Source organism: Euwallacea similis, chromosome 34, assembly GCF_039881205.1.
Source record: "Euwallacea similis isolate ESF13 chromosome 34, ESF131.1, whole genome shotgun sequence".
Lineage (NCBI taxonomy): Eukaryota > Metazoa > Arthropoda > Insecta > Coleoptera > Curculionidae > Euwallacea > Euwallacea similis.
Window position 1 is genome coordinate 261,426 of NC_089642.1, and position 25,247 is coordinate 286,672.

The following is a 25,247-nucleotide window of genomic DNA, read 5'->3' on the forward strand; positions in this document are numbered from 1 at the left end:
GTGACTCAAATTATGAAAAAGATGTACAGGGTGATCTAAAGAAACCATGCTAGTTTTAGGAAACTTAACTGTTCTCGTGCTAATTCCGTATTTAATCCGAAGATTGGGCTTTGAAGATTTGATAGATGATTGAATTGCCCTGTTTTCAAATATAGGAAAGATGACCGATTTATAGTGAACTGAAGTCAGAATGTTAGTGTTTTAATAGAGGCGTCTCTTGAATATGAAGTTGCATACACGGTGTCCCAAAAATCTTTTTATAGTTCAGTCCACTCGTAGAAGCAGAAAAGAAGGTAATCTTTATGCATAAATAATAAGCCTCGTAAAGCAGGTCAGTCCTGTTTACTCAATTTATTCCTAGCAGGTTTTTTAAATTAATCCATTGTCTCCTGATATAGATGGCAGCACCCACACCAGCAGTAAAAATCAAATCTATAACACCTACCGCCCTCTTCACCATACAAACGCAACAGTCCTGCTGTATTGAACACAACAGTTCCTTTCGATTTATTCGAAACGGCGCAGGAAGGTTCTGCTGCCGGGCAGCAAAGCTAAATACTTTCACCTGCGGAGTGCGGTGTTTCAGTCTTCGGTAGTTGAACTCGACGAAGACATATCCGTCCACGACAATAATCATCGCTTCGCCTTTTAATTCGCATAGCCGTGACTCACTGAAACGGTGAGTCCGACGCGCTCACTCTCTCACTCAACGTCCAATCGGTGGGACAATGCAATTAAAAATCCGCGTCAACATGGGCAGTGTCAAAGTGTGTTAGGTGAGTGATTGAAGGCAATTTCTTGTCCCTACCGCCGCCTTGTTATGCAAAACGCATTGGCATTGTGTTTTTCATGATACTACTATAATAATTGGCCGCAATAAAATGTACGTTCGCCTTGAAGGAAACGCGCGGTTCAGATACTGAAGAAATTCTCGGTGAGATATGGAAGTCGCATAATCTCCTGAGAACACCAATCTTCACTTGCGACACATTTTGTTCAAATGCCCACCATACTAATTGTCCATAAGTTAACCTTCGCCATTCCTTCTGGAGGCGTTGAAAATAGTAAATGATGTCATTGCAAGCCAACACTGAAAAGTAAACAAAAATCAAAGGTAATTACTTATTTGAAACATTAAACGAGCCTTAAAGGTTTCCTGCCTTAGTAGGCTTCCTGTGTCCAAACTTTTCCGATAAATCGATATAGGTATTCTTTTTAATATTTGCGGAACGCTTATTCCGCTTTGGCTTCGGGATTTGTATTAGAGGTTTACTATTTCATGTCACTAAATATTTGTTTCAGGTCAGGAAGAAGCATCCAAATTGATTAGCATTAATTAGAAAATTAGGTGTTTACATGAAATTAAATATTCAATGGTTTTTTATTATTAAGAAGTGCAAGATTTACGCACGCAGTAGCTATGAAAAGTCGGTTTTAAAGTGGCATCAATTTTGCTTAATTAATAAGAGAATTTGCGATTAATATTAATGGAGGTACATGGGAACAGTCAACCGCTTATTCAGTGTCTTGATTCGCCAGAGTTTCTATAATTCACCACGATGCTACAATCTCATCTTAATCCATATACAGGGTGATTCGCGGTTGATGACGATTTAGGCATAGGAACTTGATACAGTTATTTTGAGAAGAAAATTTGACCGCCTTTCAACATATTCGCTGATATACAGAGTATTCTATTAAAAAAACGCTTTAGGTAGGTAACTGTAAAAAATTCATCTTGAGCAACCCTATACGAAGTAGAGGCAGTTTTTCTGCAGAAGAAAAATTTATGGACCCTACCGAAACAATCTCCAAAACTTCAGTTTTTTGTGCATTTAAATCGCGTTGTAACGAAGCTTTTATTATGGCCTTATTTTCAACAAGAGAAAATGATTAATATTTCAAAAATCGCTAAAGATACTTATAGGAATAGCAAACCTAAAAGTGAAATTGTACAGGGTGTTTCTGAATACATGGTAAAATTTTTAATGGGTAAATCCTGAGCCAAATTTGAGATGAAAAGTTCATATAAAGACATGTCCAAAAATGCTTCGGCTTCGATCTGTAGGGTGTTAAAAAACTTTTCTTTTAGTTTTTAAAAAAGTAAAAAGTCGAGTGTTTCCTACAAATAGAAATTTTCGGACTTTGGTTTCATATACGGAGTGATCCAGATTGCTAAGTCTTGAGCTCTTATTAATCACATATTTTCATTTTTTTAAATTGATTGAGTGAACAGCCTTCGCTATCATCGCGAATAATACCTAAACCATCCATTAAAGCGTAATTTTGCAATACACTGAAAAGAGGGAAAACTCAATGCGGATTTCAAAAATTCGCCAAAAGAATCAAAATATTTACAGAAAAAAAATGTGAAAAAAAGGAGTTTAAGACCCATCAATTCGCATTGCCCCGTATGTGAAATCAAAGTCTGGAAATTTTCGTTTATAGGAAACACTCAGCGAATGATATGTACAAATTTTCAGCAAGTTTTGATAAAAATAAGCAAGTAATTTTAAAAAAATGAAAAAAAAAGTGTTTTTTAATACCCTGCAGATCGAAGCCGAAGCATTTTTGGATATATCTTTATATGAACTTTTCGTCTTAAATTTGGTTCAGGATTCACCTATTAAAATTTTTACCATGTACTTAGAAACACCCTGTATACCAATTGTCTTATTTAATATATTGAAAGATACTACTTCTTTATATAAGAGGCAACGTCGCATTACTCAAAATATGTTTGGCCGCGAGAGCAAACCCATATTCGCGAATATTTAGAAAGATGATGGGTCCCGTTGTCCCGTGTACCTACCACCGATCAAAAATCACCCTGTATAGCGAGAAACTGAATTACCCCCCACCCCTCTAATTACTTCCTTATTTCAAATACCAAACGTTTCAAGTGAAAAAGTTCCAAAAGGCGTCGTACTTTGAGCTTTCAGTATAGGATTCAAATTTGGTTTTCAGGCATCAGTTCTATTGTTGAAGACGCGTCAACTTTACTCTTATTATTATATTTATCAGCTTCCCACTTTAATTGCTCTTTTCCGTCCGTCCGCCGGTTGTTTTTGTTCCTTCGGTCTTTTGCATTAAACCTGAAGAGCACTTCTGCAATAAAGCTTCCTGAGTGGAGCTTTTAAAAACCTCCTGGAACGTTCATAATCCAATTTCCGTTTTGTATCGGAATATGTGCGGAAACTATCGATCGCCGTGTGAAACCAATTGAACCTCAACATCAGCGAACATGAAAGGGTTAAAATTGAAGTGAGATCCTCCTTGAGTGTGGAAAATTTAGCCCTTTCCAATGAAAAATTGGTCCCTCGCATCGATCGGCTGGAGGCTGATAAAACAGACCTCAAAGCTGGAACTGTACTGAATTTTCTTATGTGTCTCCTAGTTGCCGAATGAATGCCGTAATGTTACTGCAAAATGTCTTCAATTCAACCGCCATGAAGAACAAGCCTGCCGAAGACCATCAGGAAAAAGAAGGAAGTCTGCAAGCAAACCCCGAGGAAGAATACTGCCCAGCTTTGCACATTCTGGACTCGGCCCCTGCCCCAGGATGGACTGCCCACGTTACCAAGGAAGGACGTTTGTACTACTGCAAGTAAGTTCTTCAAACAAAAATTTCTCTAATAAAGAGAGAATTTGTAGGCCGCGGACTAGATTAGTTCAGTGAAACCACTGCCAATACCAATGTGTTACAGGTTGTCCTTACGCGGTTAATTGGTCAACGGACTACTTGGCAATTACACGATTGTGTTCTTGATAATGCAAAAAACTCTTAAAAAAGTTACATGAAGGTCCAGTAATTGTCAGTGACCGATACCTGCTGAACATAACCGTTGAGATTTAATGATAATTAATTAACAAAAATAATAAAAATATGTAAATAAGGACAACTTGCCGAAGAAAATGATCACTTTCGAATCGGTTACGTGAGAGCATGTAAACGGTAGTAGAATTCTTTCGCATTCGTATGCACAAACAAGTGTATCTATATCCTTTACTTAATCATATGCTGGTCATGCGGAAAGTCTCAATAGGGGAACTTTTAACAGAGTCATATAGCTATATCGTTACACGTGAATTTAAACTTAATTAAATCTTTCGTTCAAGGTTTACCTACCGGAATAGGTAAAAAGATCAATTTTCCTGTTATAGTCACATTACTCGAACTGCAGGATGGCTGCCCCCGGCAGAGGTCTGGCGGTCCGGCAAAGAGTCCCTGCCCTACGGCTGGGAAAGGGCGGTAGATGACACGGGAAAATCCTATTACATCAAGCAAGTGTTTCGTCGCAAATCTGTAAACGTTCTAATTGTCCGAGTTTTAGCCACATAAACAAGACCACCACGTACGAAACTCCCGCCTACAAAATCACAGAAAATCTTCCAAAACCCATCCCCAGAATGATAACTCTGGACCGCTCGGCAACTCTAGGATTTGGCTTCGTTGCCGGATCCGAAAAACCAGTTATAGTCAGATTCGTCACCGAGGGAGGGCCCAGTGCCAATAAGGTGCCCCTTAACGTCCTTCATTACCTCCCTCAATAAACCACCCTTTGTGTTAGCTCCTTCCAGGCGATCAAATTTTGTCCGTGAACGGGGAGGACGTCAAGGCAGCCCCAAGGGAGCACGTGATTTCCCTAGTTCGATCCTGCACTAATTCGGTTACCTTGGAAGTGTGCCAGCCGATGGAGCAGCAGGGGGTGAGAAAGTCGACTTTGCTGTCTGCGATGAAGAAAGCGCGCCTGAAAAGCAAGCCCTCGAGGGTCCGATTTGCGGAGAGCGTGTGTGTCAATGGGGCCCCCCTTTTTCCTGTGAGTTTTTGCGTTGCCAGCCTTGACGCTGCCAAACTAGAGTTACTCGGATTTTTTTTATACGATAAAAGTTCCCCGATCGATGGGACAGTTTTTGTGTCGATGTTTGTTGAGTACGAGGGCCATTTCTGGGCAAACAGTAAATGCTCCTAATTAATCGTCTCGATGAGTTCTATAAACTCGTTAATACTTTTTAATTTCTGAGATTCAAGATCGTTCTGATATCAATTCTCCCAAAGTATTCAGGGTCAGTGTACAAGGCGGTGAACATTTCGATAAATTAAGTTAAATTAGGAAAAAGTTGCGCTCAACTATAACGTTCATTTAAGAGTCCACCTTGAAAGTAGGTTTATCAGTCGTGACTTCTGAGATATCTCAAAAAACTGAAAACATGCCGATTAAAAAATCATTTTTGTGCGAAAACTACCCATTCCATCTTGATGGTACTAAGGCTAGTGACATTTCTTGTAATGGTACTTGACATAACATTGACAGATGTTCTCTAATTCACATTTTTCACACTTCTTGTTTGTCTTATGACTAAAAAATCACGTTTCCAACGATCGTCTTCTTTCTTTTCTTTTATTTTACTTGTTCTTTCTCTTTTTTTATTTTTTCTAAGCAATTTTTTGACCCACTCAATGATGCGAAAGTAAAAATAAAGAGGAAAATAGAAAAAAAAGGAGTTAATTATTAAAAAGGTATATTTTTTGGCTTTAATTAAAGTTTTAAATTCCAATACGGCAGTCACAAAAGAAAAAATTGACTTGTTAGCGTGCGAATTTTAAATGAATTAGAAAATATCTGTCATTGTCAAGCCTTGCTTACACGAACTGAGTATTAATCATGAGTACTCGCCACTAATTATTAGCCACAAACACTTGTAAAAAATTTAATTTGGAGTTGACAAGTAAGTGTGTAGTAGTAGCGTTTAAAACATCAGCCACGGTGATTTATCACTTTCGCCGTTACAGGCACATTTTTAAACATTATTTAAACATAATTCGCTCATCCTTAATAGAAAAGCTTGAAAATGGCTTAAAATAGAGAACGAATATAAACAAAAAAATGGTTACTTCGAAGAAAAATTCATAGTACTTTAAAAATTAGCAGGAAATAAGTTATTGGTCTGTAGCTCAGAGAAACAAAACCAAAAAAACAGAAAAAAACATTTTCATAAAGATCTTAATTTTTTTAATCAAGCAAAAATATTAGGTGTACAACTTTGCTTCCGCCGTTTTTTTTCCGAATTTCGCGATTTTATTGTAAAAAACTAATTATACCTTTAGGATCCAAAGTATTGTCCATCGCTGGCCACTACTTTCTCCCATCTTTCGGGCAGCATACGAATCCCGTGTTGAAAAAATTGGACATCTTTTGAAGCGATCCACGATTCTATCCAATTTCTTACTTCTTCATAAGACCGGAAGTGTTGGTCAGCTAGCCCATGTGCCATGGATCGAAACAAGTGATAATCAGAAGGAGCTAGGTCAGGAGAATATGGCGGGTGGGGTAGGACTTCCCATTTCAATGTTTCCAAGTATTTCTTGACCACTTGCGCAACATGGGGTCGAGCATTATCGTGCTGCAAAATCACTTTATCATGTCTCTCGTTGTATTGCAGCCGTTTCTTTTTCAATGCTCGGCTCAAACGCATTAATTGGGTTCGATAAAGAGCACCTGTGATTGTTTCAGTTGGTTGTAACAGCTCATAATATATTACGCCGAGTTGATCCCACCAAATACAGAGCATGATTTTGGAACCATGAATAGACGGTTTGGCCGTCGACGTGGAAGCATGGCCGGGATATCCCCAAGTCTTTTTGCGTTTGGGATTATCGTAATGAACCCATTTCTCGTCCCCAGTCACAATACGATGCAGAAATCCCTTCCGTCTTTGCCTTGCAAGCAACTGTTCACAAGCGAACAGACGCCTGTCAATATCTCTTGGTTTCAACTCGTACGGCACCCAATATCCTTGCTTCTGAATCATTCCCATGTCTTTGAGGCGTTTTGAGATTGTTTGTTGAGTCACTCCCAATGATTGTGCCAATTCTTGTTGACTTTGACACGAGTCTTCGTCAAGTAATGCTTCCAAGTTCGCATCTTGGAAAACCTTCTTTCTTCCACCGCTATGTTGGTCTTCGACGTGAAAATCACCGTTCTTGAAGCGCTGAAACCACTCACGACATGTCCTTTCACTAATAGTGGCTTCCCCATAAGTATCTGAGAGCATTCGATGAGCCTCAGCAGCAGATTTCTTCATATTGAAGCAGAAAAGTAAAACCTCCCGCAAATGACGAGAATTTGGCTCGTACACTGACATTTTCAATTGCGAATAACTTTATGATGAAGACACAAATAGACTAATATTTTTATGAGGTTATGTTAACAGGTGCCCAAGGCTCCTGCATGCCCACATGGGGTTATTTATTTCGATCATTACTTACCGCTACATACATCTATTCAAAAACGGCGGAAGCAAAGTTGTACACCTAATACTTTTGTATGTTTTTTCTTTAATCGCTCTTTGTCCGAGTTCAACCGTTGTCCTGATCGTATAATATTGACAAACTTGAATACGTGCTGTAATATTCAAGACTACTGTGGACATAAAATATCCAGCTTAAGAATGGTTGCACTTCACAAATGACGTATTTCATTGCTAACCGGCCATACGGAACAACATGCGTCGTTACTGGAATTTAAATTTCGCGCCATAAATTATGTTGGAAAAATATTGTGACGTTGTCGTTACTCAAACATCGTTTTGCAATTTGTTTGTTTGACGTTTTATCGCACTGTTTACATTTGAAATTTTTTGAATTTTTAAAAAGTCGCTGGGTTTTTACCAATTTTCAAAACTGTTCTAAGAACAAAAACGTGGTGCAACCTTCTAGATTAGTTGGAAGTTTAAAGTTGATAATGTCGTAAGATATATGTTCAGGTATAATATGTACAAGTTGGCAACGCAGCGGATTTTCACCGCGATGATGTGCAACCATTTTTACACTGGATATAGGTACTATACATACCGTAATTCCAAGATTTCCACAATTTGTACAGTTATTTGTTCCTTTTTACCGCCTGCAGTTGAAAATGCCGCTGCGAGTTGAGATTAAGCTGTGGAAAGGGCACTTACAAATGATTAATAAATAGAACAGGTTTCCATTCACTCCCACGCCCAATTTCACTAATGCCTAGAGCTAGTTCGGTTTATTCGCACGTGATGGTAAGTGCGAAGCGTTATCACAAGGAATATCACTAATCCAAGTTTCATCAAAATCGGGCTGATAGTTTTCGCGGAATAACTTTAAATTGGCATGACGTCACTTGTTTTAAGATATTTCCGAAAATATGACAGATAAATCTTGTTCCAAGGTGGATTCTTAATGAGCCATTGTTTCCTAATTTAATCAACGACAACTGTCACTCTTTCAAGTTTCCCAATAGTGGACATCACAATTTTCACCACTATTGATGATCCAAATAAATTAAAAATGGTACTTCGAAAAGAGTAATTATTTCAGAGCTACGTGAAATTGTTAAACACCTCAAACTATGCCCAAAACGCACGAGAGACTTTTAAATTAACGAAAATTCATGTAGTTTGATGTTCAAAGGTTAAATGACAACACAGCGCTGCTCAATTGTCAAACCAAAATGGCCGACGCAGGGAAGTGACGTCCAAGTGTGACAAATGCTGCGACTCGGACCATATAAGTGCGGCAGAGACTGAAAGTAAATCTTATCAAACGTGTCTTTAAGGTCACACCTCTTTGAATTTTCAATCTAATTCATGGTTGAATTCTAATTGACTAATTGCGAAGTGGGTTAAGTGCCAAATTACTTCGTAAAAGTATAAAGTAGATAAATGAGGTGTCCAGGATCAATATGTGCCCGGTCAAAATCAATCGATTTAACTCAGAAACTTTTTCGTGTTTTTTGAATTATTCTGTTTTTTACTATCAATAATGATGACGAAATTGTACTCAAATGAAATCTCCACAAATTTCAGCCTTCCGCGTTCTCACTGGGCGACGTTTGCGTTCCTCAAATGGCCAACGTCCTGAAAGTTTTCCTCGAGAACGGTCAAACCAAAAGCTTTAAATACGACACCTGGACAACCGTCCAGGACGTGGTTAACTCCCTTCAAGCCAAACTGTGCATACAGGCCGGGGAGTACTTTAGTTTAGTCGTCGAACATATCAAAAGCCTGAAACGGAATAAACTCACTTTATTGGATCCTGAGGACAACATCGCAAGGGTAATATGTCGAATTTTAAAAAGAATGTGTAGCCCTGTTCCAACGGCATCAGAAATAGCCAGAGATGTGTGCATATTTCTGGCAATTTCTGGGGGTTCGGAATCAGCTTTCCTTTCTATTAAGAAAGACTTAATAAAAAATTACCCCTACATAGATTGCGTCGCAACCTGGAGCCCACAAATTAAGGTGTTTGTTCAGAGTAACATTCGTGCCTGCCACGGCAGCCTCCCTGGCCCAAAAAGACTTGAGTGCTTTAGATTACTTATACAACCAGTGCTGCAATGATGTCATACAGGAGCGATTTTCTCCAGAGTTGCAGTGCGATACTGCCCTTCGATTGGCTGCTCTTCACATGTATCAGCACGCATTGGCCAATAATATGCAAGCCAACAAACTGACCGTCAAAGTCGTGGAGTGCGTACATTCCACATCTATTAGCTAGAAGCTAAGAAGTAATTTGATTGGTTTTAGGAAAGAGTTTGGATTGGAGCGCTTTATTCCAGCTTCAATATTGGATAATCTAAAGAGGAAGGAATTGAGGAAACTGCTGGGACATTTTTTGAAGTTGCACTCGAGCATGACAGGATCCGGGAAGCAGCTAACTTCTCTGCAAGTGAAGCTGCATTATCTAGATGTAACTAATCAGTTGCCCAGCTTCGGGGCCAAGTGCTTTTCAGCTGGCCCCAAGGGAGATTTTATGGAAAAAGTCATTTTGGTTAGCCCCAAATTTGGAATTAGCCAAATTATGGGACACAGAAACTCTGTGGTAAGCCTTTATGATTCTGTTAATAATACTTCTAATATGTAATTGCTTTTTAGTTTCAGCCAGTGCCACTAGCAAATCTTGAAGACATGCGCAAAATTGAAGTCCGGGCTGAAGATGAAATAACGCGCATTGTGCTGATAACTCTGGAAAGCGACAAAATTCTCGAAGTTTCTCTAGAGGAGAAGGATGCCATAGAGCTGGTTTTAGTCCTAAAAGGATACTTTAAGCTCTTAACTGGCCAAGAACTGTTAGTGGATCAAGATAAAATGGAAAATATAGACGACATAGCTCCGCCCTATGTCGCCCAGCATAAAGTTATTCCTGAGAAATGGAGCTTCATGGATCAATCCTCCATCAAAACTGCTTCATTTGCAGTTCTTCCACTTTATCAAAACGTCAATAAGAAGACCAACGGTCTGTACAACACTGTGGGGAGACATTCAAAACAATCGCTGCTAATTCATTTCGATTTGGATGGAAATATGAATGGATCATTGCCGAATAGAAACCATAGCAGCAGATTTATGCCCAATAGTGACTTTTTCCAAAGTTTAGACCGGAGAAGATCTGAAGTTTCCAATGAAATATCGTCATCAGTTGAAGGCTTTTATCCCAGCAGTGAGGATTTGGAGCATTTTAGTCAGGAACATCAAAATATCAATCGTTTGACTTTTGATTCAGAGTGGCAAGAGACAAGCGTCGACTTTGATAGCGATGCTGAAGAAGGAGGGAAGTTGAAGCATAGTGATTCCTTGATTTTATTGAACAAAATCCACAAGGAAGAGCAGAAATGGAACGGAACTAGTGAGCTGCTAAAGCACTTGCAATCGGAGAGCGATACTGATTCAATTTACACACCTCATGATTCACCAAAATTGAAAAAGCCCGAAACGAATATAAGAAACAACATGAGCTTCGGTTTAAGATCACCAAATACTCTGGAAAATCATAACGAGGAGTTCCAAGAATATCTTCAGCGAATGTGCAACATGGAAAATACCGATTCCAGCGTTTTTAATTCGATAAATCGCATGTTTGTCTTCGACCCAGATATTATCGACTTGACCTCAATACCACCACCATTAACTCCAGACGAGTTGGATTCTGCTCTCTCATCTTCAATTAGCGTTCCTCCCAAGTCTTTCGCCGACTCCAACGAGCGCTTGAACTTACTGGATTTGAACGAGAATCAAGACTTGGAAGACTTTTTAGCCAAAGTAAGCGTTCCACCTCCTATACAGAAGGTCACACCTGCTATGGAGTTGACTCCCGAGGAGATTATGGCCTATATTATTCCACCCCCGCCTGAGAAATTAAGTTTTGAAAGCCCCAATGAGGATGGAAATAAGCAGTTGGAGGTTTTAGTAAAGGAGAAGGATTTGATTAAGAACAAATCGAGTCTTCATGGAGTTTTGAAGAATAGTAAGAATGTGTTTAATAGTAATAGCAACAATGGGGTTGTGAGTGAAGATGTAAAGCCTTTGCCGCGAAGGAGTCTTGAAGAGAAACCACCCGAAAGGCCACCAAAAGTAAGTTAAGAATCCCACTGTATCATCTATAAGTACTGCAATTTATTAAATTTCATTTATCTCCAGGATCGTAAGCCTTCCATTACATCTCCCCCTGAATCATTAAATCTAACTCCCGGCACTGAAATGCCGGCCCCCGAACTTCCACCTCGAAGCCCCACCACTCAAACTCAGCCCCGCCCTAATTTACCCCCGAAAAAACATCAGTTACCCCAACTACCTCTCAATGAATTAAATCAAGATAAATCCTGCGAAAATCAACCAAGAAAACTAAAGGGAGTAGACACTGCTGTCTCTACCCCAATTTCTGCAGGTAAGATTATAGAACAATTGAATTGAAAGATATTCTTCTGGTATATTTTCATATATAGGAAAAACCAAATCACTCTCAGCAGTGGTTGTCAATTCTGGAAATGAGGATTATTGTAATGACAAATCTAGCGAGTCCAAATGGATTCAGAAGACTGAGACTTCGCCGGTTCGCGACGAGGAATTGAAACAAATTATATCAAAAACTGAGCTAGTGCTCGCAGAACTGTTAAACCGACTTAAAAAAGCTTCCATTAAGTGCCTTGGACGCATAGGAAACGGCGACACTTCATCCTTAGAAAAACAGATGCAGGTACTTCCTCAACTGAATCCACATCAGCAACATTTTTTTTGCATTTTCTATTGTTTCAGAAAACCCGAGAAGAACTAACAAACCAATCCCTGCAATTAGTCACGTCCAGCAAATCCCTGATAATCGCAATGTCAGATCCCGCGCTTCCAGACCTTCTAGAAAATCTGACCACTTGCCTGACTACCCTGAGAAAAATGACTGAGCTTTGCCAAGATCTTGTGACCAATACTACAACCGCTCCGCTTCAAACGAGGAATTTAATCATGAACGTTTGCGACCTCATTGAAGCCTTTCGCACTTTTGTCACTTTCAACATCGACAGAAGCTCACCGAAGACTGTTGAGGAACATTTGGCGTTACATGCCGAAGCTTTAGCCAATATTTTATCGACATTATTGAAGCACTTAAGGGTTTTCCCTTCTTAGGATCGATGTTACTTAAATGTTTGAACCAAGGTATCTGAATTGTTTTCCAAAGATGTAAAGATATTAACTACAGCCATCGGGAGGGTTTGCAGAGGAGTTGTTATGAGGATTTGTTGAGGATTGTTAATGGTTGGATGATGTGAGGAGAAAGAACCAAAGAAAGCCCTAAACCCATGGCTTAAAAAGTAATAAACACACAATATTATACAAATTTTGGTTTTATTTAATGTAGAAATAAAAAAATTTTAAACATAACATATAATAATTGTCTATATACTTGAAATCCCATTTTTATCTACTTGCTCTAACATGCTCTTTAAATTAGTATCAAATAAATCGCACCTAATGGGCATTTCCAGAGAATAAAATGGATTCTTCAAAGCATAATCTGCATACAACTCGTACACTTTCTTTAGAAACACTTCAGCACCTATCTGCCCCTTATCCACAACAACCATTATCTTAACCCCTGTTAAAGTTTGGAAACAATGCAGTTTAAATGTGTCTGCCTCCAACAGTTCAATTCCTGAGCTTTTTGGTTCAGGGCTCAACTGACTGGCAATGGCAAACAGGGGGTAAAACATACTGGCGAGAAATATCTTCTCATTAGTGGTCATCTTGGGCCGGCCAAACTTTAGCAGTAAAGGATAATTCTCCTTGTTTTCAATTACTTCCATGGCATCTCTCCCATCATCAAGTTGCCTGCCTGTCACTGGGGTACCATTTATGGCATATAGCAAATGGCCTACTTGAATCCCATCTCTATTACCAAACTGGACTAATATTTTCTTGTTTTCGCAAGTGAGCTTGAGGTCCAAGGGGTAGGTAAACTTTCTCTCCGTCTCGATTTTAGGGACGTTGTGGTCGTGATTGAAAATCAGGCCTCCGGATTTGGAAACGATGTAGATACTGTATATTACCATTGTGGTTTGAAGAAAATAGCGTTTTGCATATTTACACTAGATTAATTAACATTTTAGTCACTTTATTTCCTAAATTAAAACTATTTAATTTTTAAGGGTTATATTGTTGAATAAATGTTAGTTATTGTATTTTTTGCGGCAGGGTTTTTGAGAATTGAAGACCCCACTATGTTTAATTATATCTATCTCACTCATAGACACAGTATAGAAAAAGATAAAAAATATCTAAGTAATCTATATGTAGTAAGTGTTATTGAGGCGGACAAACGGCAAATAGCATAAACGACAACTGCGTTCTTGATGTATATCTTAACCTCATTTTTTGGTGGTTTTTGAGGTTTTTACTTAAATATGATAATTAAAGATTTTATTAATTAAGAACTGGTTAAAATAACATTTAAATCTTGTATTAAAGGCAGAAATTATCTAAAAATCTTTAACTTTACTCTATTTTTACCTCTACACTATTTTCAGTTCATGTTTGTTCTTTTACCGACGTTAAAATGCCGATTAGTGGTACCAGTGCCAGTGATACGGCAAAACAACTGGATATAATCTTTGTAAGTATCACAAAGCAGTAAAAACTTATTAAACTTTAAATAATAGTCTTAATAATATGATGTACAGTCATAATCATAGTTCATAATTGTAGTCATAGTTCTCAGTCTTGTTCTGATAATAAAACATATTTAATATTTGTCTCCCAATAATCAGGTGAGAATTGTATACATGTAGTTCTTTGATTTGACCAGAGGCGCTGCTTTAGTTTTATTTATAACATTGTTAATATGAAAAGAGTAGCACATCAGTTTTGTTTTATCGATTACTTTGCTTTCTCTTAATATAAAATAACAATGAAAAACATTTAAGTCTGAAGAAGATTTACCCTACGAAGAGGAAATCCTCAGAAACCCCTATTCAGTCAAACATTGGATCCGATATATTGATCACAAGAAGAAAGCTCCCAAACAAGGTGTAAATCTAATCTACGAGCGTGCCCTTAAAGAACTTCCTGGTTCATATAAGTTGTGGTACAATTATTTGCGAACCAGAAGACAACAAGTTAAAAACAGGTGCATTACTGACCCTGGATATGAAGAAGTTAATAATGCTTTTGAAAGGTCTTTGGTTTTTATGCATAAAATGCCCAGGTATTATGATATTCCCTTTATAATAGAAAATCATACATGTAATCTATATATTAATGTAGAATTTGGATGGACTACTGCACCTTTTTAACAGATCAAAACAAAATAACCCGCACTCGAAAGGTTTTTGACAGGGCCTTAAGAGCCTTACCAGTCACCCAGCACCACCGCATCTGGCCTTTATATTTGGGCTTTGTGAAGAAGCATAATATCCTGGAAACGGGCGTTCGAGTGTTTAGAAGATACATGAAGTTATTTCCAGAAAATGCTGAAGAGTATGTGGAATATCTAACAGAAGCTGGGAGGTTGGATGAAGCAGCATTGGTTCTTGCTAAAATTGTAAACGATGAAAACTTTGTGTCACAAAATGGGAAATCCAAGCATCAGCTCTGGAATGAGTTATGTGAATTGATTTCTAACAATCCTGATAAGGTGCATTCTTTAAATGTAGATGCAATTATTCGGGGTAAACTGAAGTGTTCCTTTGGTTTGTAGAAAAATTAAGAAAATTGTCTTGCAGGAGGTTTAAGACGTTATACTGATCAGCTGGGTCATTTATGGAACTCGCTTGCTAATTATTATGTGAGGAGTGGTTTGTTTGATAGGGCCCGAGACATATATGAAGAAGCTATTCAAACTGTCACCACTGTCAGGGATTTTACTCAAGTGTTCGATGCTTATGCTCAGTTTGAAGAATTGAGTTTGAGCAAACGCATGGAGGAAGTGGCTAAATTGACCAAGCCTTCAGATGATGATAACATTGATTTGGAGCTGCGATTGGCCAGGTTTGAGAATTTGATGGAGAGAAGATTATTGCTTTTAAACTCTGTATTACTGCGACAAAATCCGCATAACGTTTCTCAATGGCACAAGAGAGTGCAGTTGTACGAGGGTAATATATTAATAGAGAGATCTATATTCGGTTTTTCTAAATTGATTATTTCAGGAAAACCTCATGATATTATTAATACATATACTGAAGCAGTGCAGACTGTCAAGCCTAAATTGGCAGTGGGGAAACTGCATACACTCTGGGTGGAATTTGCCAAGTTTTACGAGAAAAATGGCCAAATTGAAGACGCGAGATTGATTTTTAAAAAAGGAACTGAAGTAGAGTATGTTAAGGTCGATGACCTTGCTTCAGTTTGGTGCGAATGGACTGAAATGGAAATCAGGTAAGACTTATTATTACATTGTTAATTTCGTGATTTTTTACTTTAAATTAAAGAAACGAAAACTATGAAGAGTCTCTCAAACTCATGCATCGAGCTACAGTTCTTCCTGCCAGAAAAGTGGCCTACCACGACGAATCTGAAACTGTCCAATCAAGACTTTACAAATCCTTGAAAGTCTGGTCTATGTATGCCGATCTCGAAGAGAGTTTCGGTACTTTCAAGTCTTGTAAAGCAGTCTATGATCGAATTATTGACCTGAAGATTGCGACCCCTCAAATAATCATCAACTACGGAATATTTCTGGAGGAAAACAATTACTTTGAAGAAGCTTTTCGAGCTTACGAAAAGGGAATTTCCTTGTTCAAATGGCCTAATGTCTACGACATTTGGAACACGTATCTATCAAAATTTTTAAAACGGTATGGGGGATCGAAAATTGAAAGGGCCAGAGACTTGTTTGAGCAGTGTCTGGAACACTGTCCCCAGCAATTTGCTAAACATTTATATTTACTCTACGCAAAGCTGGAAGAAGAGCATGGTATGGCGAGACACGCAATGGCGGTTTATGAGAAAGCCACCAAGGCGGTACCAGAAAAAGAGATGCTGGAAGTGTTTAATATTTACATTAAGAGAGCGGCTGAGATTTATGGGATTCCAAAGACAAGGCAGATTTATGAAAAGGCCATTGAAGTGCTGCCTGAAGGTGATACAAGGGATATGTGTCTGAGGTTTGCCGATATGGAGACTAAATTAGGAGAAATTGATAGGTAAGCAGTTAAAAAAAATTAATTAGAAAGATATTTCGTATCTGTTTGGTAGGATAACAAGATCAAGAATTGAACCATTCAATTTACTCTATTGTTTTTTATTTGAATCTTTAAACTTTAGCGATGTAAACATTGATTTTTTTCCATCAGAAAAGAAAAACGTTCTTTTTTTCACGTTTGCTTCCATGAGAAAATTAACTGGTTTTTCCCCAAAAAGAGTATGCTGTCCTTCAATTTAATATTTAATCAGTTTGTTATCATATTGTAATATTTTTCTGATACCAGTTGAAAACTGCATTTTCTGGTCTTTCATGAAACGTCTATTTTCTATTTCATAACTTTTTTTAAATTTTCCTTTAGGGCCCGCGCGATATACGCTCACTGCAGCCAAATCTGCGATCCTAGAGTCACCACAGAATTTTGGCAGACTTGGAAGGAATTTGAAGTTAGACATGGCAATGAAGATACTATGAGAGAAATGTTGCGTATAAAACGAAGCGTGCAAGCCACTTACAACACTCAAGTAAGCATTAATCCATACAATCTGAAAAGAAATAATTTCTCTTGCCTTTAGGTGAATATGATGTCCGCGCAAATGTTGAGCTCAGCTGGAACTCTAACTGGAACAACTGCCGATTTAGCACCAGGTGAAAAGGACGGAATGCGCTTGTTGGAAGCAAAAGCTGCAGAAATGGCTGGTAAGTCCAAGTAATAAAAAAAATTAGTTTGAAACTTGATATTATGTATCTTTAGGATCTGCAGGCGCCGGTCAAAGACCTGGCAACATTATGTTTGTACGAGGTGAGACACAAGGAGACAAAAAGGATAAAGTTGTTAATCCTGATGAAATCGATATTGATGATGATGATGATGAAGACGACGAGGTAGGAGAGGATTTAGAACAGCAGTCTGTTCCGGCAGAGGTGTTTGGAAGCTTGAAAAAGCCCGATGTAGAAAACTGAATAAAAATCAGGAAATTTAATTCATCTTTAGTGTTTTATTGTTAAGTATAAAGTAAAATAAACCCCAACAATGTGAATACAAATCAAACAAAAATGTCGATATGAATTAAAAAAGATGCCTAACTAATAGTGCTCAAGAAGGCATTCTCTTATACAACCAATAAAGTTGGCAAGATTGTAACAATCCCTGAGTACTTTCTTAAAATAAAATTCTTGCATGTACAGGGTGGGCAAATTTTCATTCAGAAAATATCGGTAAGTACAGGATATATTTCCTATATATACTTTGAGATTTGCCCATCCTTGATAAATTAAGCATCAAAGTGCATTTCAAGATAACTGGTTCTACTCCTTACCTTAAAGTGATATTTCCCAACAAAAATCTAACTCCTACGCATCTTCGCAAAAGAAAATGATCTCATGAGCACATCCTCGTACATATAATAATTACCTAATAAAGCAGCCTTAAAACTTGAGACTTTTGGCGAAAAGGGCGGCGGTGGCCTGAGTCTTGTCCCCGTTAAACCTACGCAATTCGAAGAAAACCTGATCCCGCGTAAACCCGAGTCTTAACAATTCATTTACGTCACTCTCAGTGAATTTGTCGGTAGGGAGAATTGTATTTGGTTGTGTGCTGTTTGGTGTAGCTGCCGCTGAGGTGCTGGTACTCGTAACTGGTACTGAAAACGCGTTTGGAAATCATAAACAGTCCAAAAACAATTTTATATAATTTTATTATGTGTCAGTGGAGGGTTCTTGAATTTTTTCGACAATGTTTACTAATGTCACTACAGGAAAAATTCCACACTATTTCTTCATTTTATCTATATGAAACACTTCTAATTAATATTTAAATTCAATACAACAATACTTCTCTCAAAGTAAATCAACGTAAAAAAATCCTACCTTGTCTGCTATTATTAATTGCAGTCTGCAAATCTCTGTCTTCTGCTTCTTTATGTGATTTTTGGATGATGTCCTCTTCAGACGCGTTGCTGAGCCTTGCGCATTCTGGAAGATCACTCTCAGTCAAAAATGGAGTTTCTGTACTCGTGGTTCCGATTCTCAAAACATTTGCTTTCAGATCTATACAACACTGATGCCTTTTGAGCATATCCAAACCTAAATTTATTATAAACTTCAAAATAATTACTTTTAATGTTAAATGTTTAATACCCAATAACATGTCCATTGGTTGCTCCTCTAATACGGAAAAACTTGTCGTCAAATAGACATTTTCAATTTGAATTTGTACCATATGAATTCTACCGATTATCCTTTGTACGCCCACCCCTTTGGCAATACCTGCCCATCGAGTGTCCACCAATCTCATTATATTGCATCTTTCTGCGCATTTACTGGACATTATTGTAGTTTGAGCACCTGTGGTGTTTTCAATTCAAAAAGAATAAATTAAACTTAAAAACAATTAACCTGAATCAATGAAAGCCTTCACTGGATATCCATTCACTCTACAATTAATATACAACATAACAACAGTCCCAAAAGACTCAGGATTGTATTCCATTGCTGCCTCCATGTTGGCCTCAATATTTTTTTGCCTAATCTCCTCAGCTATAAGCCGTTGAGCTTCAGTGTCAAAGGGATCGGCATTCACCATTCTCAGTCTTTGTTGTTCTCGTTCTTGGCGAGCTCTCACTTGTTCTCTCAGCACAGAAGCAAAAGTGTCTTGAATTATAGGAAATGATTTATCAGTTGAATTGAGGAGAACATACAATACAATACATCATTCATGTTGATACACAGGTATTTGTTACACGTTAAAAAATAAATGTGGAAAATGTAGGACAAGTAGAAAATGTTTTCTAATTTATATCCTATATTATTACTATTTTATATACTACCTTTTTGTTTTAATCCATATTTTTTTAATTAAAAGATCAGTGAATTTTTTAAATTATCAATACACTATGAATATGTTTACCAATGTTGCCGCTGAGTAAAGCATCTGCCAATCTTGGATTGTTCTGTTTCAACAATGCTAACTGATCCGGATTAGCCAGGAACATGTCTCTTATCAGTACTGGATCATCATCGGTGTTTCTGTTCGACATACTGTTTGGAACTTCGATATTGCTGAAGTCAAAACTAGAAACTGCCAAAACAGTTTAGAAAAATAATGCAAATGATAACTATCTTCCTTCAATTCTTACCTGAGGAATTTTGATCAAAGTTAGTTTGTGACCTGGAAAGCATGTGCTGCAAAATAACTGCATCTCCATCGCGAATTCCATGGTCTTTTAAGGACTTCCCATTGTCGAGTAAGGGCATCCCATTGAAAGCGATGACGATTTCAGAGGCAGGAAAACCAGATTCGATCTCACAGAAGGCCTTAAAGTTTTCTAACTCCAATTCCTCAGACACGTCAAGTACAAATATGAAATCAGTCAAGGTAGTCACAGTAACCTTCATTTTTGGTTCAAAAAAGGGATATATCAAAGTTTCAGGGAAACGAACGTAAAGTGTGCACTTTATCAACTAATCATTTGTGTAGAAAAACACCAGTTTCCCTTTCGAAAACTGCTAAATCACGGTTTAAATGGTTAGGAACATGTTCTTTGTCTTTTTGCTTGGGGTTTTTGAGTACGACGTTGGACGAAAATAAACGGCTATTTTTATGCGATCTTTTACGAGCGCAGAGCCTTATTTGTAATTTAAAGGCTTTTGTCTGATGTGTTTTTTTGTATTTATATTTACTTTCAATTCGGAAAGACGTGGACAAGGGATACGGCACAACAAGAAAGTGAAAAAAAAATAAAAAAGTGTGAGTTATGACAATACGTCAATGTCAGAACTATGAGGTGTGTTCACTTTGTAGCATTCAGGACATTCTATTAAACACTTAATGCTCCTAGAGTTAGTGTAGTGTTAAAAAAGTAAAATTTACCAAATAGGAAAGTAATTAACACCAAATTCAAATCTCAAACTGTTATTTGTAACTTTTATTCAACATAAACCTCGCACATGCTTATTATTATCAAAGCTTCACCATCTACAAATATTTGGCCTTTCCAGAAGAAAATCTATCGTCCAAAAGTTGCGCCTTTTTGAGAACTGCCTTTTTCTGAGCCTCATCAAATTTATTCACTTGCAAATCCAGATCTCTGTTAAACGGTCTGCGTTCTCTGGAGCTACTAGCACCCTAAAACGAAAGCGGTTAACTAATCATGCCAACCAAAAATTCCAATATCTCTTTCCTTACCTCATTATTATTCTTCTTTATTTTTGCTTGATGCAGCTCCACCAAACTCTTATCCGATTTCCTCTTGTGTTTCTTAGACAACAAATCGAATTCATTGTCCCTTTTCTCCAATTCTCTTCGTTCTGCCTCTGCTTTAAGATCCACCTTCTTCTCTTCCTTCTTTTTATCTTCACCTTTCTCACCAGGAATATCAGTCCAAGCTGACCTAAAAAGAGATACTTTTAATTTTATGTCATTCTTGTTCACTTAACTACCTATCAGACATATCAGGCGCCGCTTTCTTCCTAAACTGCCGTGGCCCAAGACCGAAAGTAGCAGCTTTTGCTTCAGGCAATTCAATCATCCACGATTCCCTAGTTGGTTCCTGCTTATCCGGTTCAAGATTATCAATCCGCATCTGAAGAGCTCTTTCCTCCAAAGCAGTATGAACTGCTGAATTCTTGGACATGCCTGGTGGCAATGGACCATAAGACTCATCATCATCGTCATCTTCTTCAGACTTTTCTGAACCTCCTATTGAGTAATCCTGATTTTCAAATTGTTTCTTTAAATGAGGAGGTAAAGCTGGCCCTATGGTCCTAGCTTCCTTGGTTTCTGACAATGCTGCTGTTTTATTTTCTGCCAATGGTGCAGCTTTGTTAAGTAAATGTGGAGGGAGTTTAGGACCAAATGACTGAAGTTCCTCAATGTTTGTCTTCAGCAAATTAGGTGACAATTGCGGACTTGTTGGAGCTTCTGATTTATCAATTTCAGATTGAAGTTGTGAAGGTATTATTGGTCCAATAAATTTCAATTCTGCAGCTGTTTTGGAGAAACGAGGTTCTTGATCAGAGTCCTACAGAGGAATTTTTTAATTGTATTTAGATAGTTTAAAAGGAAACTTACAGAATCTGAGTCATGCACCATTGTCCAGGCTAGTTAGTTACTGCAAATAAACAAGAAACAGACATTTTCAATTTATTAAAATAATGAATATATTAAGTACAGGCTATTGGAAAGGGAAAGGAAAAGTTTAAGTTCACTCACAAAACCATTTTTTTAATCTTTCTACTGCTGTATTTAATACTTTTCACTATCCCTGCTGTAAGAATACCCTTGAAACTCTGACTAACTGAAGAATTCCAAACAATCTCATTAATTCTTTGGCTAACTATAGTGCTGCAATCTGGGTCATAAGCAATCGCACGCAAAACATCTTCTGTATCCTGCCTAAAATTGCCCTTATTCCAATATCTTGTCAGCAATTTCTGGGGCCACCTTGGCAGTTGATTCAAATGGTGAAGCTTTGCCAAGGGACTTACGTCTTGTGCGCAATATTCCAGTGGAACAGAGTTACCAGTGGCTTTCTTATCATCTAATTTCAACACAGGGAAATCTACGTAGTCATGAAGATTTAGAAGAAAGGGTTTATACAAGTTTCTGAACCCTGGTATTTGAGCCTTCACTATATTGTCTACTTTGTTTTTATTTTCACCAAAAATCATACGAAAGTCCCCTAGATAACTTAAATTACAAATTGAGTGATAAAACTCATATTCACTGAATGATTCTGGAAGGGTCAAAAGAGCTGCATGAACAGCTGATTGCAAATTCAACTGTAGAGCTGTTTCCAACTCACTATCAAGAGGTTTTTTAACTATCTCTACCGGCTTATGCAAACGCCCGGCTAAATATAAGTCTGACCATTCAAGCAAATCTGTGATAATGTCCTCAGTTGCCACAACACCATATTTAACTAAAGAGTCATCTACATGCACCAGAGTATTAAAATACACTTTTGCCCCGAAGTTTCTTTGGTAACGGTTAATAAAATCGTGCCCGAAATATTTAAGACCACTGTAATGGGATGAGTTCATATGCAAGTTAGCTTCATGCCAGGTTATTGGGTCTTTTACTGCAAATATTAGATCTATCATATTTTCTTTTCCATCGCTGTTAAACTGTTTTTTCACCCCGGATCCGTAGGCAAAGCAGAAGGTGAAGTTTTGAGGAAATTTCGCCATAATGCGCTGGTAAATTGGAGGAACGATTGTAATTTTTGTAAGAGACATTATGAAGATGTAAATTGTTGCAGTTGAAGGAGAATAAAGAGAAAATGCTATAGATTCAAATGAAGTTGGTTTATGAGCATATATGTTTATGAATTGAAAATATTATTGAATTTAATTTATATTAAATAATGTAAATATAACCTATAAACTTACCAATAATTCATTTTCCGCCATTTTGGTTTTTACTTTGAAATATGTCAATGGTGACATTGTTTTTGTACCATTCGTTTCATTGATGAAAGAGTACTTTTTATCCTTTTTTAATTCCACTACATAAAACGAGACGGAATGCTTCAAGGTTACTCCATAACATATAAACATAATTTCCAAATTCCTTAAATCCCGTCAGTTAAAATTTGAGGTTAAGAACAATATTTATTTTCCTAATCTTTTACTATGATTAAAAATGTAAATGATTGTTGAATTTTAACACTAAAATGTGTAGCAATGACCCAAATCACCATTAAATTTAAATATATTGTTCTAACCGGCTTATCATTTATAGGTAAATCATTTTTGCAGCGTTCCAAATGCATTTTAAATCAGTAATTTTGTTCCAGCTCTCCTGATAATAATCCTCAAACAGCTTCATAGAGAAAATATTGTAATTTCTCAAACCAAAACAGACTCTTGGAAATTTCCGGAAGATGTAGAGCATGCAGATTATCTATTAAAAGAAGCTATCAAGAAAATCGAGGCCTTAGAAGAGAAGATAATTTCATTAGAGGGCAGAGTCCCAAAAACATATCCCGATGTAAATTTTTTAAATTATTTGAAGAGGAAAAGAATTTTGGTAATTACAGCTAATCCCTATACAAATATTTAATTATTTGACTTTTGAAAGTATGTTTAAATATTTATGGTAATGATTGTTTTAAATTGGAGTAATATTTGTTTGAAGTTCTCAGTCATAAACACATTTTGAAAGATTAAAGACTTATCACTAATGTTCAAAATATTCCAGTTTAAACACGAGCATTATTTGGTGAATATTAGCAAAATCTTAAATTATCAAAAAACTTTCTTTGCAGATTACAGGTGGAGCTGGGTTTGTTGGTTCTCATTTGGTGGATAGACTTATGCTTGAAGGTCACGAAGTCATAGTAGTAGACAACTTCTTCACTGGCAGAAAGCGCAATGTCGAGCACTGGATAGGCCATGAAAATTTTGAGCTAATACATCACGATATTGTAAACCCTCTTTTTATTGAAGTAGATGAAATTTATCATTTGGCAAGTCCTGCCAGTCCACCTCATTACATGCATAATCCTGTGAAAACTATCAAAACCAATACTTTAGGAACAATTAATATATTAGGTTGGTACCTGATTTTGTTTTATAAAATCATTCTCAAACATGAAAATTTTAGGCTTAGCTAGGAGAGTAAATGCAAAAATTTTAATTGCAAGTACTTCTGAAGTTTATGGAGACCCTGATATTCATCCCCAACCAGAAAGTTACTGGGGCCATGTCAATCCAATAGGTATATTGCCTGCAGATTGGAAGGGAATATTTTCTATTAATTATGGTGATTATTAGGGCCTAGGGCCTGCTATGATGAGGGCAAACGAGTGTCTGAGACACTCACCTATGCTTATGCTAAGCAGGAGAACATGCAAGTCAGGGTGGCACGAATTTTCAATACATATGGGCCTCGAATGCACATGAATGATGGACGAGTAGTGTCCAATTTTATCTTACAGGCATTACAAAATGATGTCATCACTGTGAGAGGAAAAATAAATGGTGTTACTCCTATAAACTAATAATAATTTAACATAGGTATATGGTTCAGGGGAACAAACTAGGTCTTTTCAATACGTCTCAGATTTAGTTGAGGGTTTGGTGGTTTTGATGAATTCAAATTATTCCCAGCCTGTAAATCTGGGCAACCCTGTGGAGCATACAATTAATGGTAAGTGTTGCTTATTTAACATTTTTATATGTAGTGTTTATTGAGGGACTTTATCAGAGTTTGCCTCAATTATAAAAAAGCTGGTAGGAGGGCACAGTAAAGTGGTTCATGTGAGTGAAGTCGAGGATGATCCTCAAAGAAGGAGGCCCGATATTGCCAGAGCTAAACAGTATTTGGGGTGGGAACCAAATGTAGATTTGAATAGTGGGCTGCGTAAGACTGTGGAATACTTTCGTCAGGAATTGAAAAGGTTTAAGTACTCACATATTAATAAATTCAAGATTAAGAAGCCTAGCTAGGAAACTTTTGTACATTGTTGTAGATAAAAAAAGTTCTTTATTGTTATATATTTCATTTGTTCAGCTCCTTCCTATAGCTGAGCTCAAAATAAATGTGATATATTTTTCTTAATCAATAACATATTCCTTGGAGACCAAACAATAATTGCAAAAATTCCCATAAATTCATTTTGTGTACCCAAACTTTAAAATTTCTTATGTTAGAAAGGAATTCTGTTATATACTTGTTAAGACTGTTCAAACAGTACGCTCTTGTGGGCAATACGTATTATCTTAGAATTTTTAGATGTCTAGTAAAATGTAAAATATTGAAGAAGTATAAAAATATTTGTTTCGTTTTTCAAATAGTTTTTTT

General features: G+C 37.2%; 7 protein-coding genes across 13 annotated transcripts; 3 read left to right on the forward strand and 4 right to left on the reverse strand.

Moving 5' to 3' along the window:
• Positions 1-487: 487 nt before the first annotated feature.
• Positions 488-12,620, forward strand: LOC136418398 (FERM and PDZ domain-containing protein 4). Of its 5 annotated transcripts, none has more exons than XM_066404448.1 (12): positions 488-776; positions 3,398-3,607; positions 4,165-4,288; positions 4,335-4,518; positions 4,572-4,820; positions 8,839-9,087; positions 9,242-9,501; positions 9,559-9,850; positions 9,907-11,382; positions 11,449-11,695; positions 11,754-12,004; positions 12,064-12,620. In XM_066404448.1, exons 3-12 carry the CDS (start codon positions 4,257-4,259, stop codon positions 12,427-12,429), a joined length of 3,606 nt encoding a protein of 1,201 aa, XP_066260545.1. In that variant the 5' UTR covers positions 488-776; positions 3,398-3,607; positions 4,165-4,256; the 3' UTR covers positions 12,430-12,620. The 5 variants fall into 5 exon arrangements, with proteins under 5 accessions (XP_066260545.1, XP_066260546.1, XP_066260543.1 ...); XM_066404449.1 differs by having other exon boundaries at positions 4,165-4,284; positions 9,559-9,853; XM_066404446.1 differs by having other exon boundaries at positions 489-1,114; positions 9,559-9,853; positions 12,064-12,619.
• A 3-nt stretch (positions 12,621-12,623) lies between these two features.
• Positions 12,624-13,458, reverse strand: Trs23 (trafficking protein particle complex subunit 4-like protein Trs23). The gene has a single exon (XM_066404450.1). It carries the CDS (start codon positions 13,350-13,352, stop codon positions 12,699-12,701), a length of 654 nt encoding a protein of 217 aa, XP_066260547.1. The 5' UTR covers positions 13,353-13,458; the 3' UTR covers positions 12,624-12,698.
• A 265-nt stretch (positions 13,459-13,723) lies between these two features.
• Positions 13,724-17,419, forward strand: fand (Pre-mRNA-splicing factor SYF1 fand). Its single transcript, XM_066404457.1, has 9 exons — positions 13,724-13,912; positions 14,223-14,503; positions 14,563-14,966; positions 15,021-15,392; positions 15,447-15,675; positions 15,729-16,442; positions 16,803-16,965; positions 17,017-17,140; positions 17,196-17,419. Exons 1-9 carry the CDS (start codon positions 13,856-13,858, stop codon positions 17,402-17,404), a joined length of 2,553 nt encoding a protein of 850 aa, XP_066260554.1. The 5' UTR covers positions 13,724-13,855; the 3' UTR covers positions 17,405-17,419.
• rngo (DNA damage inducible 1 homolog rngo) lies at positions 17,420-20,171 on the reverse strand. Its single transcript, XM_066404458.1, has 6 exons — positions 19,579-20,171; positions 19,350-19,520; positions 18,839-19,093; positions 18,581-18,787; positions 18,311-18,526; positions 17,420-18,084 (listed from the first exon to the last, which is right to left on the reverse strand). Exons 1-6 carry the CDS (start codon positions 19,835-19,837, stop codon positions 17,870-17,872), a joined length of 1,323 nt encoding a protein of 440 aa, XP_066260555.1. The 5' UTR covers positions 19,838-20,171; the 3' UTR covers positions 17,420-17,869.
• Positions 20,172-20,365: 194 nt separating this feature from the next.
• On the reverse strand, positions 20,366-22,875 carry LOC136418280 (GPALPP motifs-containing protein 1). Of its 3 annotated transcripts, XM_066404306.1 has the most exons (5): positions 22,832-22,853; positions 21,513-21,552; positions 20,882-21,462; positions 20,628-20,832; positions 20,366-20,567 (listed from the first exon to the last, which is right to left on the reverse strand). In XM_066404306.1, exons 2-5 carry the CDS (start codon positions 21,531-21,533, stop codon positions 20,418-20,420), a joined length of 957 nt encoding a protein of 318 aa, XP_066260403.1. In that variant the 5' UTR covers positions 21,534-21,552; positions 22,832-22,853; the 3' UTR covers positions 20,366-20,417. The 3 variants fall into 3 exon arrangements, with proteins under 3 accessions (XP_066260403.1, XP_066260404.1, XP_066260402.1); XM_066404307.1 differs by lacking the exon at positions 21,513-21,552 and having other exon boundaries at positions 22,832-22,875; XM_066404305.1 differs by lacking the exon at positions 22,832-22,853 and having other exon boundaries at positions 21,513-21,650.
• Positions 21,572-22,791, reverse strand: LOC136418279 (phosphatidate cytidylyltransferase, mitochondrial). Its single transcript, XM_066404304.1, has one exon. It carries the CDS (start codon positions 22,676-22,678, stop codon positions 21,650-21,652), a length of 1,029 nt encoding a protein of 342 aa, XP_066260401.1. The 5' UTR covers positions 22,679-22,791; the 3' UTR covers positions 21,572-21,649.
• A 128-nt stretch (positions 22,876-23,003) lies between the features above and the next one.
• LOC136418277 (UDP-glucuronic acid decarboxylase 1-like) lies at positions 23,004-25,237 on the forward strand. Its single transcript, XM_066404301.1, has 7 exons — positions 23,004-23,183; positions 23,239-23,471; positions 23,710-23,995; positions 24,048-24,161; positions 24,218-24,405; positions 24,461-24,593; positions 24,651-25,237. The coding sequence occupies exons 1-7, from the start codon at positions 23,126-23,128 to the stop codon at positions 24,890-24,892; spliced, it is 1,254 nt and encodes a 417-aa protein (XP_066260398.1). The 5' UTR covers positions 23,004-23,125; the 3' UTR covers positions 24,893-25,237.
• The last annotated feature ends 10 nt before the right edge of the window (positions 25,238-25,247 follow it).